General features: G+C 42.8%; 1 protein-coding gene across 1 annotated transcript in view; it reads left to right on the top strand.

Moving 5' to 3' along the window:
- SETD2 (SET domain containing 2, histone lysine methyltransferase) overlaps positions 1–15208 on the top strand; it is a 3532865-nt gene that overhangs the window by 1659834 nt on the left and 1857823 nt on the right. The window contains exon 12 of the mRNA XM_044066027.1: positions 10667–10675. Within this exon, the coding sequence (XP_043921962.1) occupies positions 10667–10675 (9 nt within the window). The remainder of the gene's footprint in view (positions 1–10666; positions 10676–15208) is intronic.

Raw genomic sequence — 15208 nt, 5'->3', positions numbered from 1 at the left:
TCATTGCATCTTTTGTGGCCTCATCAAGTTTGTTTTCCCTCCTGGCTTCATTTTCTATATCTGCCCTAGATACTGGATTACAATCCAGACCTCCTGTCTCACCCAACAGGGATGACTCCTCTGGACTCACCAGGCCTGAAACTGACCAAATGATTTGTCCAGTTCCACTGATTGCTAGACAATCCAGGCTTTCCTCCCTGTCTGTCATTTTATTATGTTCTCAAGAAGCTTCTACTAAAAAGAGTTGCAAAAGTAAATGGAAGAGAATGGTTTCTGTGACCGTAAGAGGGATCTGCACCCTTTTTATGCCCCCTATACCAGCTGTACTTGACTTTTTACCTTCAATTTTCAATGAAGGAGCTAGATGTTCTTCACTCCACATTGCTGCAGTCCTAACTATTGGGTAGTCCGCTGTCCAGTCCGCCCGAATACCAAAGTATATGGCTGACGTCGGTCAGGGCGCATTAGACTGACGTCAGTACGTCAGGGTACTAATGCGCATGACCGACGTCATATCCTCAGTCTTTTTTGCCGCATGGTCCGATGCAGAAGCAATTTTGCGAGTGCAGGTTGGCGTTCTGAAAGTTTCTGAAGCCAGAGTTTCAGACCGAATCAAAGTTGGCTAAGTACCCGTTGGGAATATTTTGGTTTTTCTTGCCTCAGTATTTAACCGGATGTCAGAAAAAGTGAATAACTGTATTTCTTGTGGGAAACAGATACCTCATAGGGATTACCATACTTTGTGTATACCTTGTTTAGGGCCTGAGCACGGCGTTGTTGGATGCCGCTCTTGTGCTAGATTTAACAAACGCACTATTAAGAGAAGGTTAGACTGTGCCAGGTTAGTGTTTGGGAAGCGTTGTAATTATAAAATGCCGTCGGTTGCTCCGCCGGCTTCGACTAAAAAGCGCAAGGACAAAACAGCAAAGCCTAGAGTGGAAGAACCGACAGTCCCAGACGTCGGTTCTTTAGAGGGCTCAGTGGAGCCGGAGGTTTTGCCAGGTGTTTCTTTGGAGTCTCAGGGAGAGACTTTACTGTTACAGGATGTATCCTCTCAGGAAGTAGGCCAGGCTGAGGGGCTTCTCAGGTGGCTGTTCTTCCCTCTCTTCCTAAGGTGGTCAGAGCCTCCCTTCTGTTTCCAAGACTTCTTTGAGGGCAGGCCGAGTTTTGCTTCAGTGGGGTTTCTCCTAGTGCTTCAGGGTCTTTGCCTAAGAAACATATGCTTAAAATGGCAGAGGATTTGATTACTATGATAAGGGGTTCTGTGCCCCTCCTGATAAGAGGCCTAGGGTGGAACCTGAGTTTGAGAGTTTTGAGCAATGCTCGGAGGCTTCTGAGTCTTGGCTGAAGACTTGCAGGAGTACCCTCCTTATTCTGATTCTGATGTGGATGATTCTACTCCTTCAGCTTCCCCTCCTGAGGATTTTTCATTTTCAGAGACTCTGCATTCCATGAGGGAGCATTTTAAATGGGAAGGTCAAGATTTCTCTGATTCCAGGAAAAGGCTTAGGGAATTTTTGTTTTACCCCAGCATAGGCCTTTAGCTATACCTCCTGTTTTGAATGTGGTGGAAGATGTTTTGCAGAGGCTTCCTGAATCCAGATTCTTTGCCTCCTGCCCCAGTTAAACCGGATAGGTATTATAGGGTGCCTGAAGCTCATAAGTATCTTTTAAGAGTCCTAGGGCAGACCCGGAAACTGTCTCTCAGGGGCCTAAAGGTGTGAAGGCCTCAGTTGTTAAAAATCCTGTCCCTCCTGATAAAGAGGCAAGGGCTTTGGATAGATGGGGAAAGAAAGTGTATACTTCTTCCACTTTAGCCATGAGGGCGTTGAATTGTCAGTTTCACATGTTAAAATATCAGAATTATCTTCTTTCACAGTTGAAATCTAAGGTGGATGCTCTGGCGGAAGGTATTGAGTGTAAAGAGTTGCAGGATTTAGTTCATGTGTCTGAACAGGTGGGTAAACATTCCTTGCAATGTGGTTTTGATGCTGTGCAGGCCTCCTCCAGGGTGGCTGCCACTGGTTCTGTTCTTCGTAGGCACGCCTGGTTGAGAGATCAGAATTTAGCTGAGCATGTTAAGACACGGATTTTGGATGCTCCCTTGCAGTCTGATGTGTTGTTTGGTTCGCCTGTAGAAGCAGTTTTGAAGAAAATGGAGGACAAGGCTAAGTCTATGCAAACTGTTAAAGATTTTTGCAGGTGCAGCCTCCAGTTTAGTAGAAATTGGCCTGCTAAGGGATGGACTTATCCTGCTTATGATTCCCAGTCTAGGGGTAGGTCTAGACGTGGTAGGGGCAGAGCTCAGGGTTCTTTTAGGCCTAGGACAGGGAGTTCCCCTGCTCAGACTTCTGGTGAGGGCAGGGGTCAGTCCTTTCGTAAGCAGACCCAATGACCTGCCTTTTCAGCTGCCAGTTCATTCTCGCCTGGCAGCACCGTTGGGAGGAAGACTGTCTCTTTTCAAAGAAAATTGGGATTTAATTACCCAAGACAGATGGGTTCTGGATATCATTCACCACGGTTACAGGTTTTATTTCCATACCTTGCCTCCTCTCAAAGGCATGCCAGACATTCCTCCTCTACAAAGACAAGAGGCTCGCAAGCAAATTTCTCAGTTACTACAAATAGGGGCCATTCAGCGGTTCCTGTGCCAGAAAGGGGCCTAGGATTTTATTCTCGCCTGTTCCTAGTACCGAAGAAGGGGAACACGTGGAGACCAATTTTGGATTTATCTATCCTCAACACTTATCTGGACATTCCCAAGTTCAAAATGTTGACGTTACAACAGCTTTTACCTCTGCTGGGCAAAGATCACTGGATGGTAACTTTAGATCTCAAGGAAGCTTACCTTCATGTGCCTATAAGACTAAGTTGCAGAAAGTATCTGCGTTTTCGAGCTGGAAATTCTCATTATCAGTTCTCTGCATTGCCCTTTGGCTTATCTACTGCCCAGAGTATTCACAAAGGTTCTGGCTCCAGTGATAGCTTACTTCAGGCTAAAAGGAATTCAAATCTATCCTTACTTGGACGATTGCCTGATTCTGGCTCAAGAAAAGGAAGTCCTTCTACAGCATTTGGAATATGTCATAGCAGTGCTAAGATGCCTAGGGTATTCTGTGAGCGAAATAAAGTCCAGTCTAGTACCCTCTCAAGACATGTGCTTTCTGGGTGTGAGACTGAATACAGCAGCCCAGATGGCCTTTTTAACCCCGGACAAACAAAAGAATCTTTCCAGTTACTTCCATCAACTATCTCTTCAGTCCGGGCTGACTGCAAGGACAGTCCTTCAAGCCTTAGGGTTCATGGCATCTTGTATTCTGGTGCTTCCCAATGCCAAACTGCATATGAGGAAGCTACAATGGTATCTCAAAAATGTATGGACACAGCACTGCCAGGATTTGGACACTGTCATTCAAATAATACCTTGCATTCAAAAGGAATTTTTGTGGTGGGCTCAGGAATGTCACCTAAACAAGGGACTCTCTGTGACCCGGCCAGAGGCGAGTCAAATTCTAACGACAGATGCCTCAGACATTGCTTGGGAGCTCATCTAAATGGAAAGTGGATACAAGACAAGTGGCCTGCCAGACTACAGCATCTACATATCAACATGAAGGAGATGTTAGCAGTCCAGTTTGCATTAATGGCTTTCAAGGAGTTACTTCTTCCAGGGCAGGTGTTGATTCTAACAGACAACACAACTGTCATGTGGTACATCAACAAACAAGGGGAACACATTCTTACCCATTGTGCAGGCAAGCAATGATTTTATGGGAGACTGCGCTCAGCTTGCAACTAACTCTTCAGGCAAGGTTTCTGCCGGGAGCACAGAACTCCTTAGCAGATGTGTTAAGCAGACAAATCATGGATCCCCACGAGTGGAAACTGGATCTTCATGTATTTCAAAGTTGACAGTGTCCTGGGGAACTCCAGACATAGATCTGTTCGCTTCTCCACTAAACCACCAGCTGCCAAAGTTTTGCACAAAGAGGTTTCATCACACAGCTTGGAAAGTGGATGCTCTTTCTTTCAGTTGGAAAAATCTTCATGTGTATGCTTCCACCTCTGCCTCTTCTTCCAAAGGTGCTTCTAAAGGTCAGACAAGACAAGCCAAGGATGATTTTAATAGCTCCAGATTGGCCTCGGCAGCACTGGTACCCATTACTGAGGAGTCTGGTAAAGAAGCCTCCATGGCCTTTACCCTTGATTCCACATCTGTTGTCTCAGAAGGACGGTCGTCTGCTCAATGTCAAGCTTCACTCTCTTCATCTAACAGCCTGGCATATTCTGTTTTGAAAGACAGCAGGTCTCAACTTCCTCAACAAGTTTTAAATGTGATTATGGAAGCCAGAAGACCTAGTACAAGGAAAGTGTACGCAGAAAAATGGAAGAGATTTTTATTTTGGACTGCAGCAAAGAATTTGGAGATTTCGAGCCTAATTTGAGTGTGGCTCTTCAATATCTTACTGAGTTATTAGACAAAGGTTTGTCTTTCTCTTCCATTAAGATTCATGCTGCAGCAATTTCAGCTCACTATGATTGTGACCCACCATTGTTTTCACATCCTTTGTTCAAGCAATTTCTTAGAGGGGCAAAGAATATAAGACCCCCATTAGAGCTCCTACTCCTGCTTGGGATCTCAATTTTGTGTTGGAGAAACTTACTCTACAACCTTTTGAGCCTGCAGCTACTGCTGAACTGAAATACTTGTCATGGAAGACTGCTTTTTTGTTGGCCATTACTTCTGCAAGGAGGGTTTCTGAGTTACAGGCCCTTATGGCGGTTGAGCCTTTTGATTTTTCATAAGGATAGGGTATCATTACGTACTAATCCTTCCTTTATGCCTAAAGTGGTTTCTAGTGTGGCTTTAAACCAAACTATTCATTTGCCTACGTTTTATGCAGATCCCCAAAATAAAGGGAAAAGATTTTGCACACTTTAGATGTACACAGGCAATTGCGTTATTATTTGAGCAGGACTAAGGATTTTAGGCAGTCTCAGCAGTTGTTTGTTTCTTTTGCTTTGAGTTCTCAGGGCAAGCCTGTGTCAAAACAAACTATTTCTAGATGGATTGGGTGTTGCATTACATTTTGTTATTCCCATCATGGCAAGGAGATTCCAGCTGGGATTAGGCCTCATTCCACTAGGGCTACTGCCACTTCAACAGCATTTCTGAGGGGGGTGGCAACTAAGGATATTTTGGAGGCAGCTACTTGGAGTTCAGTGCATACTTTCTCTAAGCATTATCACCTTCCTCTCTACTCTAAGTCTAGGGCTGGTTTTGCCACAGCTATTTTGCAGGGCATGTTGTCAGTTCCTGCTTCCTTATGATTTGCCAGCCTCCCTTACCTCTGCTTTGGGATTCTACCCAATAGTTAGGACTGCAGCAATGTGGAGTGAAGAACATAGTACAGTTTTGTACCTACCATAAATTTAGATGTTCGAGGATCCACATTGCTGCAGTCCAATTTACCCTCCCTCCTTCCCCTCTGTATTTAGGGGTGGTTGTGTAGGTGAGGTTATATTCTGCTAATTTTGTATATTTTGTATATATTTATATATTTTGGTGCAGGTATGTTGGGAGTTTTTGGTTTTTGGCCTTATCTTTTCAGGGTCTTCTGACATCTGGGGCAAGAAAAGACTGAGGATATGACGTCGGTCATGCGCATTAGTACCCTGACGTACTGACGTTAGTCTAATGCGCCCTGACCAACGTCAGCCATATACTTTGGTATTCGGGCCGACTGGACAGCGGACTACCCAATAGTTAGGACTGCAGCAATGTGGATCCTCGAACATCTACATTTATGGTAGGTACAAAACTGTACTTTTTCCTACTGTTAAGGTCCTGTTGGCTGCCATTTCAGACTTCCATCTAGGTGAAAATAATTTTTCCTTAGCTTCTACTAAATTATGCAAAGGTTTTCTCAGAGGAACTTTGCTTAGACCTCGCGTAAAGCTGCTCCTTGGATTTAACTATCTTGCTTCAAGCTCTGACTCAAGGCCCCTTTGAACCTTCAGCCAGGTCAGACCTTAAGTTTTTGTCATGAAAAAACATTTTTCTAGTTGCTATTACATCAGCTGGATGAGCATCTGAACTCCAGGCTGTGTACTCCAAACCCCCCTTACCTGGTGTTCCACAAAGTCGGGATTTCCTTATGGCCCAACCAATCTGCCTAAGGTAGTTTCTGAGTCCAATATCAACCAGGTCAATAATCTCCCAGTTTTCCTTCTAAGTATTTCAAGTGTTGGAGAGTGCATGCTCCATCTTTTGGATGTGCATGGACTACTTTGGTTTTATCTTTATCAAGCTGAAGATTTCTGGAAGGCTATCTAGCTTTTTGTATCCTTCTCACCTAACAGATTGAACAATCCAGTTTCTAAAGCTACTCTGGCTAAATGGTTAACTGATTGCATCTCTTTTGTCTGTAATAAGAGGGTTGTCCTTGCCTAAGCCTCCTAAAGCTCATTTTACCAGGTCTGTGGCTTTACCCTCAGCTTTTTGGTCAAGAGCTTCCATGGATGACATTTAAACTCGTTCCAGTGTTTAGGCTTTTATTGCTCCTTTACAAATTGGATTTAATTTCTAGGAACAGAGCTGCCTTTGGCTGTGCAGTACTCTGAAATATCCTTCCATGAAGAGCACCCAGAGTTCATCTAGCTGGGGGCTGTGTGCCGTCGGTTGAGGAATGAATGAAAATGACATCATCAGATAAAAGTTATGTACTCACCGTAACTTTACATCTGTATTATCCATTTTCATTCTTCCTCATCTTCCTGCCCTCCTTAACCCCCTTTATTTGCTTCTGGAGAAGCCTAAGGGTTATCAGTTTGGGAACTAGTGTTCCTTGTTTGAGCTTCAGTTCTTTTCCTTAGTGTATATACCTTTTTAAGTTCTCTTAAGGTGTTATCCATTGTCTTCTTAAACTCAATCTGAGGTATGTTAGGCTGGCAGGGCATTATTTGTAAAGGGAAGAGCTCAACGGTTTGGATCTGGGAGAAGCAGCTGAGTCGGAGCTGAGACCTGTTAGTTGCTTGAAAATGGACAACACAGATGTAACATTATAATGAGTGCATAACTTTTTTTTTTTTGCTACTGGTTCAGTTATGAGAGCACATAAGTAGTTTCATTCTCAACACTTCCCATAAGATGTTAAAGCTGAGATTTTAAATTCTTCCCTTAAAGTTCTGTTTGGCATTTCTGCCGCTGAGGTCCTTAAAAGATTTGATGAAAGGGAAATTGATTCAAAAGATTATCTAACGTTTGACCCTCCTTTTCTAAGTTCAGGAAAAGCTTTCTTTTTGATTCAGATCCCTTTTTCAAGAAGCAATAACAGTGTTAGCAAAGTTCAAATAGAATTTTTTAAAAAAAAGTGACTAGGTTTAAAGAAGAAATGGGAAGTGTCACAGAACCAAAAACAATCCAAAAAGTCAGACTACATGCTCATTCAAGCCCCACCAATCTGTCAGTCTGTCTAGGCATTTAGTTTGCTCCAGTTGCATCAGATTATCTCAGACAAATGGGTCCCAAGAATCATTCAGCAGGGGTACAGATGCCAGTTGGGGTCCTTTCCTCTCCCTTTCATGGGATTCCTCCTCATCTTGTAAACCACACTTCCGTGTTGCCTCCAGTTTTTGAAGCGCAGCTTCTCTCTGGGGGTTATAGAGCTTGTGCCCTCTGTCAAAGAGGCAGAGATTTTATTCAGGGATTTTTCTGTTACCAAAGAAAGATGGAATTTAGAAGACCAGTTCTAGACCTCTTTCTCAATCCCTGTCAAGGTTCCAAAGTCCAAAATACTGTCCCTTTTAAACCTTTTTACCACTCATACCTTTCTCATTTTCATGATAGTGTTAGACTTAAAAGATGCTTATCACGCATTACTTTGCAGAGAATGTAGTTGTTTCTTAAGATTTTCTGCACCTGTCTTATGTTTAAAGTGCTGTGTATTGCACAAGTTGTATTTTCAAAGTGTCTGGCTCTAGCGATAGCAAAATGCAGACTTCAAGGCATTCACATCTTTCCATATGTTAGTCCTTGTCTTATATTTGCTGACTCTTTCAAATTGTCAGGATTCTCTATGTCAAGAGATTCCTCAGTTCAGGGTTTCAAGTGAACTTACAGAAATTTTAATTTCATAGGTTAGTTCTAGGCTAACTGCCCCAGTGTGCCATTTTAAGCCTAGCCAGTCAACCCACATTTCTTCCTACAGAATTGCTTTTCTGGAATGTCATTTGGATACTTACCTAGGAAGGGTTTTTCTTCCTCAGGATGAAGTAGAACTATACATAGACTTCCTGAGCTTTTCCAACCAGTTTCTGACATCTGCCAGGAATATTTCAATATTCTAGATTTTATGGCCAGTACAAGTATCATGATCCTCTGGGTGCACAAGAGGAAAAATTCAGTGATACTTCAGGTTAGTCTGGTTTCACTATCAACATCCTTCTTACAAACCCCAGCACTGGAATTTGAAAAAGTGAAGGAAATTACTATGGTGGGTGAATCATTTTTCTCTTAACCAAAGTCTCCCATTCTTCTTCCTTTCTCTATCACAGTAGCTTTACTAAAAGGAGTGAAAGTACAACATCTGTGGGACAAGCAGGGCAGACGGAAGCTCATAAATGTCAAAGGGAAGCCTTAAATCATATGTGGTCTCTGGGATCCTCTGCAAGTTATTACAAACTCTTCCACAGTGATGTGGTATATAAGCAAACAAGGTACTAGATCTTACCCTCTGTGAAGATTTCCCATGTTCAGCTGGAAGGTAGTAAAACTACTCACTCAGTTTTGACTCTTCAAGCTTTTTACATTTCATCAGAGTAGAACATTATAGCAGACAAAGCTGTACAGGACCAGGATAGATCTTCTCAAATGGAAACTATGCCTGGAAGTCTTCTAGGAATTGATCCATCTGTGGAGAGCACCTCAGATAGATCTGTTTGCCTCCTTTCAAAATAGAGTTGAAGAAAAACAGGCCTGGAAGATAGATGTTTTCTCATTCCCATGGATGGCAGTGATCCTGTATTGTTTTCTACCATTTTCACTGATGTCCAGGTTTCTTCTAAAGATCCAAAAGAACTCCCAAGGTGTAGTGGCGGTGACTCCCTTTTGGCCCAAGTAACAATGGATGTCCTTCCATATCACTGTTGCAGTATTCTTTACATAAGGGATCTCCTGTCAAGGATATATCCCAGTGTTGGGCAAGTATATCAAAGCCTTTAGGTGTTAGTCGCTATACATCATGTGTGCTCCCCATGCATGAGCTTAGGGCATAAAGGTGATGTATGGCCACAAACAGTCAGAACTTCTTTGCTGCTAGTCTGAATGCCATTATCAAATGTCCGTCTGAATTTTCTTCTTCTGTGCTGGTCATCGAGCTGTTTTCATAGAAGTGCCCCATTTAGGTGTCTTCTCTCCTGTTTTCAATTTTGTCTGGCATTTGTGTTCGTGTCATCCAGGAAGTGAAATGTCAGTATCGGAGACAGATGCCCATAAAGTGTGTCACAGTCAGTGTCATTTTCACCTGGGTGCTTTCCATGAGTTTATGCAGTACTCTTTATCTGTCAAGCATTTGTGCCCAAGACCCCATGTAACAGTTTTTGTTGAGAACCAAAACTTAAGCTGTTGGCTGAAGGTGCTATGGCAGAGTCCACCTGTCCTGAGGGCTGCATGATGGAGTATTTTAATTGGGATTGTTCCCAGGTATCTGACATACAAAAGAGGTACTGTGAACTTCTACAAAGGGAATCTCCCAAGCCATCTGCTGTGCCACCTGTTATGGCAGCCCTCTTGGACATCTTTTCTAATGCCTCACTTGCTCCTGATTCTGAGCTTTCAGCCCTCTTAAAACCTGATAGGTTCTACAGGGTGCCTGATGATTGCAAGTTTTTTATATAAATGCCTTTCTGCTGATCCTTCTGTGGTTTCAGTCTTCTCTAATAAACATAAGGTGTTGCATCTGCTAAGCTCCTTCCTTCATATAAGGACAAGTTGTGCTATGGAAAAGTTGAATAAGAAAGTGTATACTGCTGCCACCTTGTCTTTTCAGGCTAATTACCGGACCCAGTGACCAATGTATTCTAGCTGCTCTTTGCCAGGTAACTAAGCTGATGTCTAACCTTCCTGATTCTGATAGGGTTCACCTGTCAGGTTGCCTGTTACTCGACAAATGCAGCTATGATGCAGCTAATGTCTCTTTTTGTGCTGCTGCCTTTGGTTCAGTGGTAAGGCATTATTCTTGGGTATGTCTTCAGGCTTTAAGTGATTATATTAAAGCCAAACCTTTGGCTGCCCCTCTGGAAAACAAAAATCTTTTTGGGACAGCTGCTGTCTCAAGTCCATCTAAATAAGGGTAAGGCCTTGCATGAACTCATATTTATGTCTTCCGTATCACCAAATTCCAGAGGGAAGTATCCTCCTAAGACCGCCTTTGTTCATAGACAGACTCGCCCACCTCTTAAAGGTAAAAAGGGATGTTGTCCTATTCATTGTTATAGTGTTTACATATGGGTTGTATTTTGCCCATCAACCTGACATCTGGCCAGTGTACAAAAGCTTAGAGCCACTACCTGTACGTGGGACGTCTCAGGAAGATGCACACTATCAGCCATTAAAGGGACATCCGCACGTACAATCTTCAGAACTTTTTCACCACCGTTTGGAAAGGTTGACTTTGTACAATCAGTCTGCCATTGGAGACCGTTGGTGTCATCTTCCAGCTTCAGATAAGTACCCCATAGGGGATTTAATTTATTGCTACTGCCTTTTGTTTTTGATAATGTCATCCAAAAAGGGCAAGTGCAGGTGTGGAAGGCAAATTCCACATAAAGATAGTCACAACCTTTGCTTGTTTTGCTTTGGGCTTAATCACAACCACCAGGCCTGCTCAATTTGTCAATGCCTTTGTTCCTAAAACATTGCGTGGTTGTCTATCGACCTTGAATCTTTATTTAGAGAACCAAAAGCCCCCTGCCCCTAAAAGACTTGATTCCTTCTGTAAGGTCCTTGAGGATTGCAAGTTTCTTTTTAAGTGCCCCTCAGCTGTCCCAGCTGTGGTTTCCATTACTTCAGATAAGTCTTCACGGTTGTCTCCCTCAACCTAACTGCTTCCTTCTGATAAGTGAAATAAAATTTTGGAAAGACTGGGTAACAAGGATCTATACCTATTCCACCTTGGCTATCAGGGCTCTAAATGATCAAATGCACATGTCTAGGTATGATTTGCCCTTGCTCATTCAGGCTACCCAGGCTCTTTCCCCATTGCCTGAATCAGAGGCTAAATCATTGGCTCTTTCACTTTTATCAGCCTCTGCTCAAGTAGCTAGACACTCAATCAAGTGTAGTTATGATACATTTGAGGGCTCTTCCAGAGCAGCAGCTTCTGCGTCTCTTCTTAGAAGGCATTCCTGGTTATGTCTCCTGGCACTTCCTGATGACATAAAGGCAAAATTGTTTGAAGCTGCTGTGGATAATTCCTCTCTGTTTGGCAAAGCAGCTGCAGCATTAGTCACTGCAGGAAAAATGTAAAGAGCTTCAGGATTTGAAACACTTGGTTGTTTCTCTAGTTCCAAAATTTCATAGCAACTTTCCTGCCAAGAATCATTTTGTCAGAAAACCTGCTTGCTCCTCCACTTCTGCTCCTTCTGGATCTAGGCCTCATAAGCCTTCCAGGAGACATCCACAGGCTAAGACTGTTAATTCTGCTGCTGTTGCCCCTTCTCAGCAGTTCTTTCAGCCCAAAGTCCTCTGTGATGCTCTCCCCCCTCTCACAAGTCATACCCCTTTGTCTTTTTGCCTCTTTCCCTTTCTGCTTGGATGGAAATCACTCGGGGCTCCTGGGCGATTTCAGTTATCTGAAGCGGATACATTATGACTTGGGAGACTCTCCCTCCCTTTCAGGGAATACCTCAACCCCCCTCCCCCAGTCAGCAACATCTGTTTCCTTCGATTCTTGTTCAACTTTCCCATCAAGGCAGCATCCAGTCTGTCCTTTCAGACCACCTGGGGAAGGGATTGTACTCCAGGATGTTTCTAGTTCCAAGGAAAGATGGTCCTTGGAGGCCTATGTTAGATCTTTCCGTATTAATCACTTTCCTGGTGGCGGCTTCTTTCAGAATGCTATCCCTGCCTGCTCTCCTTTCCCTGGTCCCGCCTCAAGCCTTTTTAGCTTCCCTGGATCTCAAGGATGCTTAGTGGCATATCCCTATTAATCCTCTCTTCAGGAATTTTTTGCATTTTTCTGTGGGTTCCTTGCACTTTCAATTTATTGCCTTACCCTTTGGCATTTCTACTGCTGCAAGGATATTCACAAGGTGCCTGGCCCCAGCTGTTGCCTACTTAAGGCTAAAGGGCCTACAAGTCTACCCAAACTTGGACGATCAGCTGTTTTTGGCCAGCAGTCCAGACTTGTTAACATCTGAACATGGCTATTCCCTTTCTGCTGGCCTTGGGTTTCTCAATAAATTTAAAAAAATCATCCCTTTCACCAAGTCAAGATCTTATATTCCTGGGGTACAGGTTCTGCACAGTTTTGATGTTTTTTCTTTCTGTGGAGAAAGTAACTTAACTCAATACCTTCATGGAGGCTCTTCTTCCTCTGGGGTTCATGGCCTCCACTATTTCTATGGTGTCCTTTGCAAAGCTACACATGAAGTTCCAGTGATTTCTAAAGACAATTTGGTCCCAGCATGCTCATCCCTTAGATGCTTTGATTCCCCTTCTCCCCTGTCTGAAACAATTTACATTGGTGGATGCAGCAAGGCAGTCAGAACCCTGGTGTACTTCCTCAGATACCTCAACCAGTTCAGCAACTCTTCACAGACACCTCAGACTTGGGTTGTGGAGCAACTTTTGCTTCCAGGAAAGTTCAGGGTCTTTCGTCCCCTTCTCAAAGGAAAGAACATATCAACATTTGGGAAATGAAGGCTCTACTTCTAGGTCTACAGATGTTCCACACACTATTTCAGCCTGGGCCTCTCAAGATTGTCACAGACAATACCATGGTCCTTTGGTATATAAACAAGCAGGAGGGCACAAGCAGGAGGGCACAAAATCATAACTTATCTGGCACCTGCCATCAAGGCTTGGGAATTGGGATACTCAATACAAAGTGACTCTAAATGCTGTGTACCTCCTCTCGGTTCACAACTCAGTGGCAGGTGCATTAAGCAGATCTTTGACACAATCTCATGAGTGGATGCTTCACAGAGGTGTGTTCCTGGATCTAGTTCACTGGTGGGGTACTCCAGAACGGGACATTTTTGCCTTCCCTATGAAGAGACAACTTCCTCTCTTGTGCAAGAGTCCCTCCCCCTCATGTATGGAAGATTGATGCTCTATCCTCCTTATGGAAGGGGATTTTTCTCTATGCATTCCCCCCTTCCCCTTAATTCAGGAAGTCCTGTTGAAAATTCTACAGGGGAAACCCAAAATCTTGCTGGTGATCCCCTTTTGACCAAGACAGCACTGGTTCCCGCTTCTGCAGTTAGCCAAGGGTCATCACTGCAAGTTACCTCACTGGACGAACCTGCTTATTCAGGGCAAGGGATCATTGATTCACCCCCACGTGTCAACTCTACAGCTACCCTTATGGGAGATCAACTTTTGATCCCTTTCAGGCACCTATTTTCCAAGGACGTGCTATGGGTTTTGCTGGAGGCTCTGAGGCCAGGAAACCCAATATGAGAAAATCTTACATTTCCAAGTGGAGAAGATTTTCCATTTGGTGCCAGAGAAAGAGAAGATCCCTTTCGTGCAGATATTCCCTTGGTAGTTTCTTACCTGTGTGAGTTGCTCAACAGTGGTCTTTCCTACTCCTTAGTCTATTGTTCTACTTTGTCTGCCTGTTTGCCTTTAACTCCACCATTAGCTTCCAGGTTAGAAGTTAAGCTTTTTCTTAAAGGCGCCCTACATTTAAGACCCTCCAGGAAACCATTTCCTCCTCCTTGGGATCTTAACTATGTGCAAATGAAAAAACAAGCCGAGCAGCCAATATATGAAGTAGCAAATCAGTATAAAAAAACTGGTTGGCAGAGGTGCATAAAACCACTTTAATAAACAAGCACATATGCACAAAAAATAAAATAAATAAAAACTAGAGGAGCGCTTTCAAGCCACAAGTAGGTACTTCATCAGATCTAATTCAAAGTACAATATAGGTGTCTTTATATATATATTTTGATGTTTCAAGTCGCGTGACTTTAATAAAGGTTTAATAGGGATAAACTCATTTAACCTTTTTCCTTTCGTTGCTTGTAGAATAGTTACCCATTTTATCTCAACACATTCATTGTGGGTCTTAATATCACCCCCTCTTAAGTTAAGTTTGCAAACTTCTCGAACCATAAATTTAAACCAATGGTTAGTTCTAGCATAATTGACATGTTTAAAGAGAGCATTTTTCTCATCACATCTGTTTATGCTATAAAGATGTTCCCTAATATGGTCCCTAAGACAGCAATTCATCTTGCCAATGTAAAAAGCTTTACAGATCTCACAAGAGGCACAATACAACAAGTTACAAGTGCCACAATTAGTATAAAGATTGAAATTAAAAACACGATCGGTGTCTGGATATACAAACTGGTCATGTGTTTTAACATAGCACTGCACACTACAGTGATAAGGAAAAGTGCCTACTCTGCGCACTTTAGTATTCTCATTTGTTTGTAATAGAGGTTTGTAACACAGCATCTTTTTTTTTTTTTTTTTTTTTTTTTTTTTGAGACAGACTATTCTTAAAGTAAAAAAGGGGATATTTCCTAATAGATCTTTGCATCTATTGTCAGACATGAGTACTCGCCGATGCTTGACTATATCACAAATAAAACTAGTGTCATTAGAGTAAGTTAAACTCATCTGTGCTGGGTGAGCTGACTGACAGTCATTACTTGTGACAGAATCAGTATAATTTCCAAAGAATGGTCTAGTCCGAGTATCTCTTAGAGAGATCGTGTCATTCTGCCCAATAGTGATCTCAATGTCACTATAGCCTCTATCTGAAAAGTTAGTAGTTAGCTTGTCAAATGATGAGTGCATATCACTGTCTCTTGTATGGAGACGTGCCGTTCTAAAAAATTGTCCCCTCAGGACATTCCTTCTTACATGCTTGGGATGAATGCTAAGAGCATGCATAACACTATTGATTTTAGAAGGTTTATTATCCATCTTAGTCTCCAAGCCTACTAAGATTTTCACCACAGTGACATC

This window comes from Protopterus annectens, chromosome 3.part0 (assembly GCF_019279795.1).
Source record: "Protopterus annectens isolate FY-2018-M chromosome 3.part0, PAN1.0, whole genome shotgun sequence".
Lineage (NCBI taxonomy): Eukaryota > Metazoa > Chordata > Ceratodontiformes > Protopteridae > Protopterus > Protopterus annectens.
This window is presented reverse-complemented; position numbering and strand designations above follow the sequence as displayed.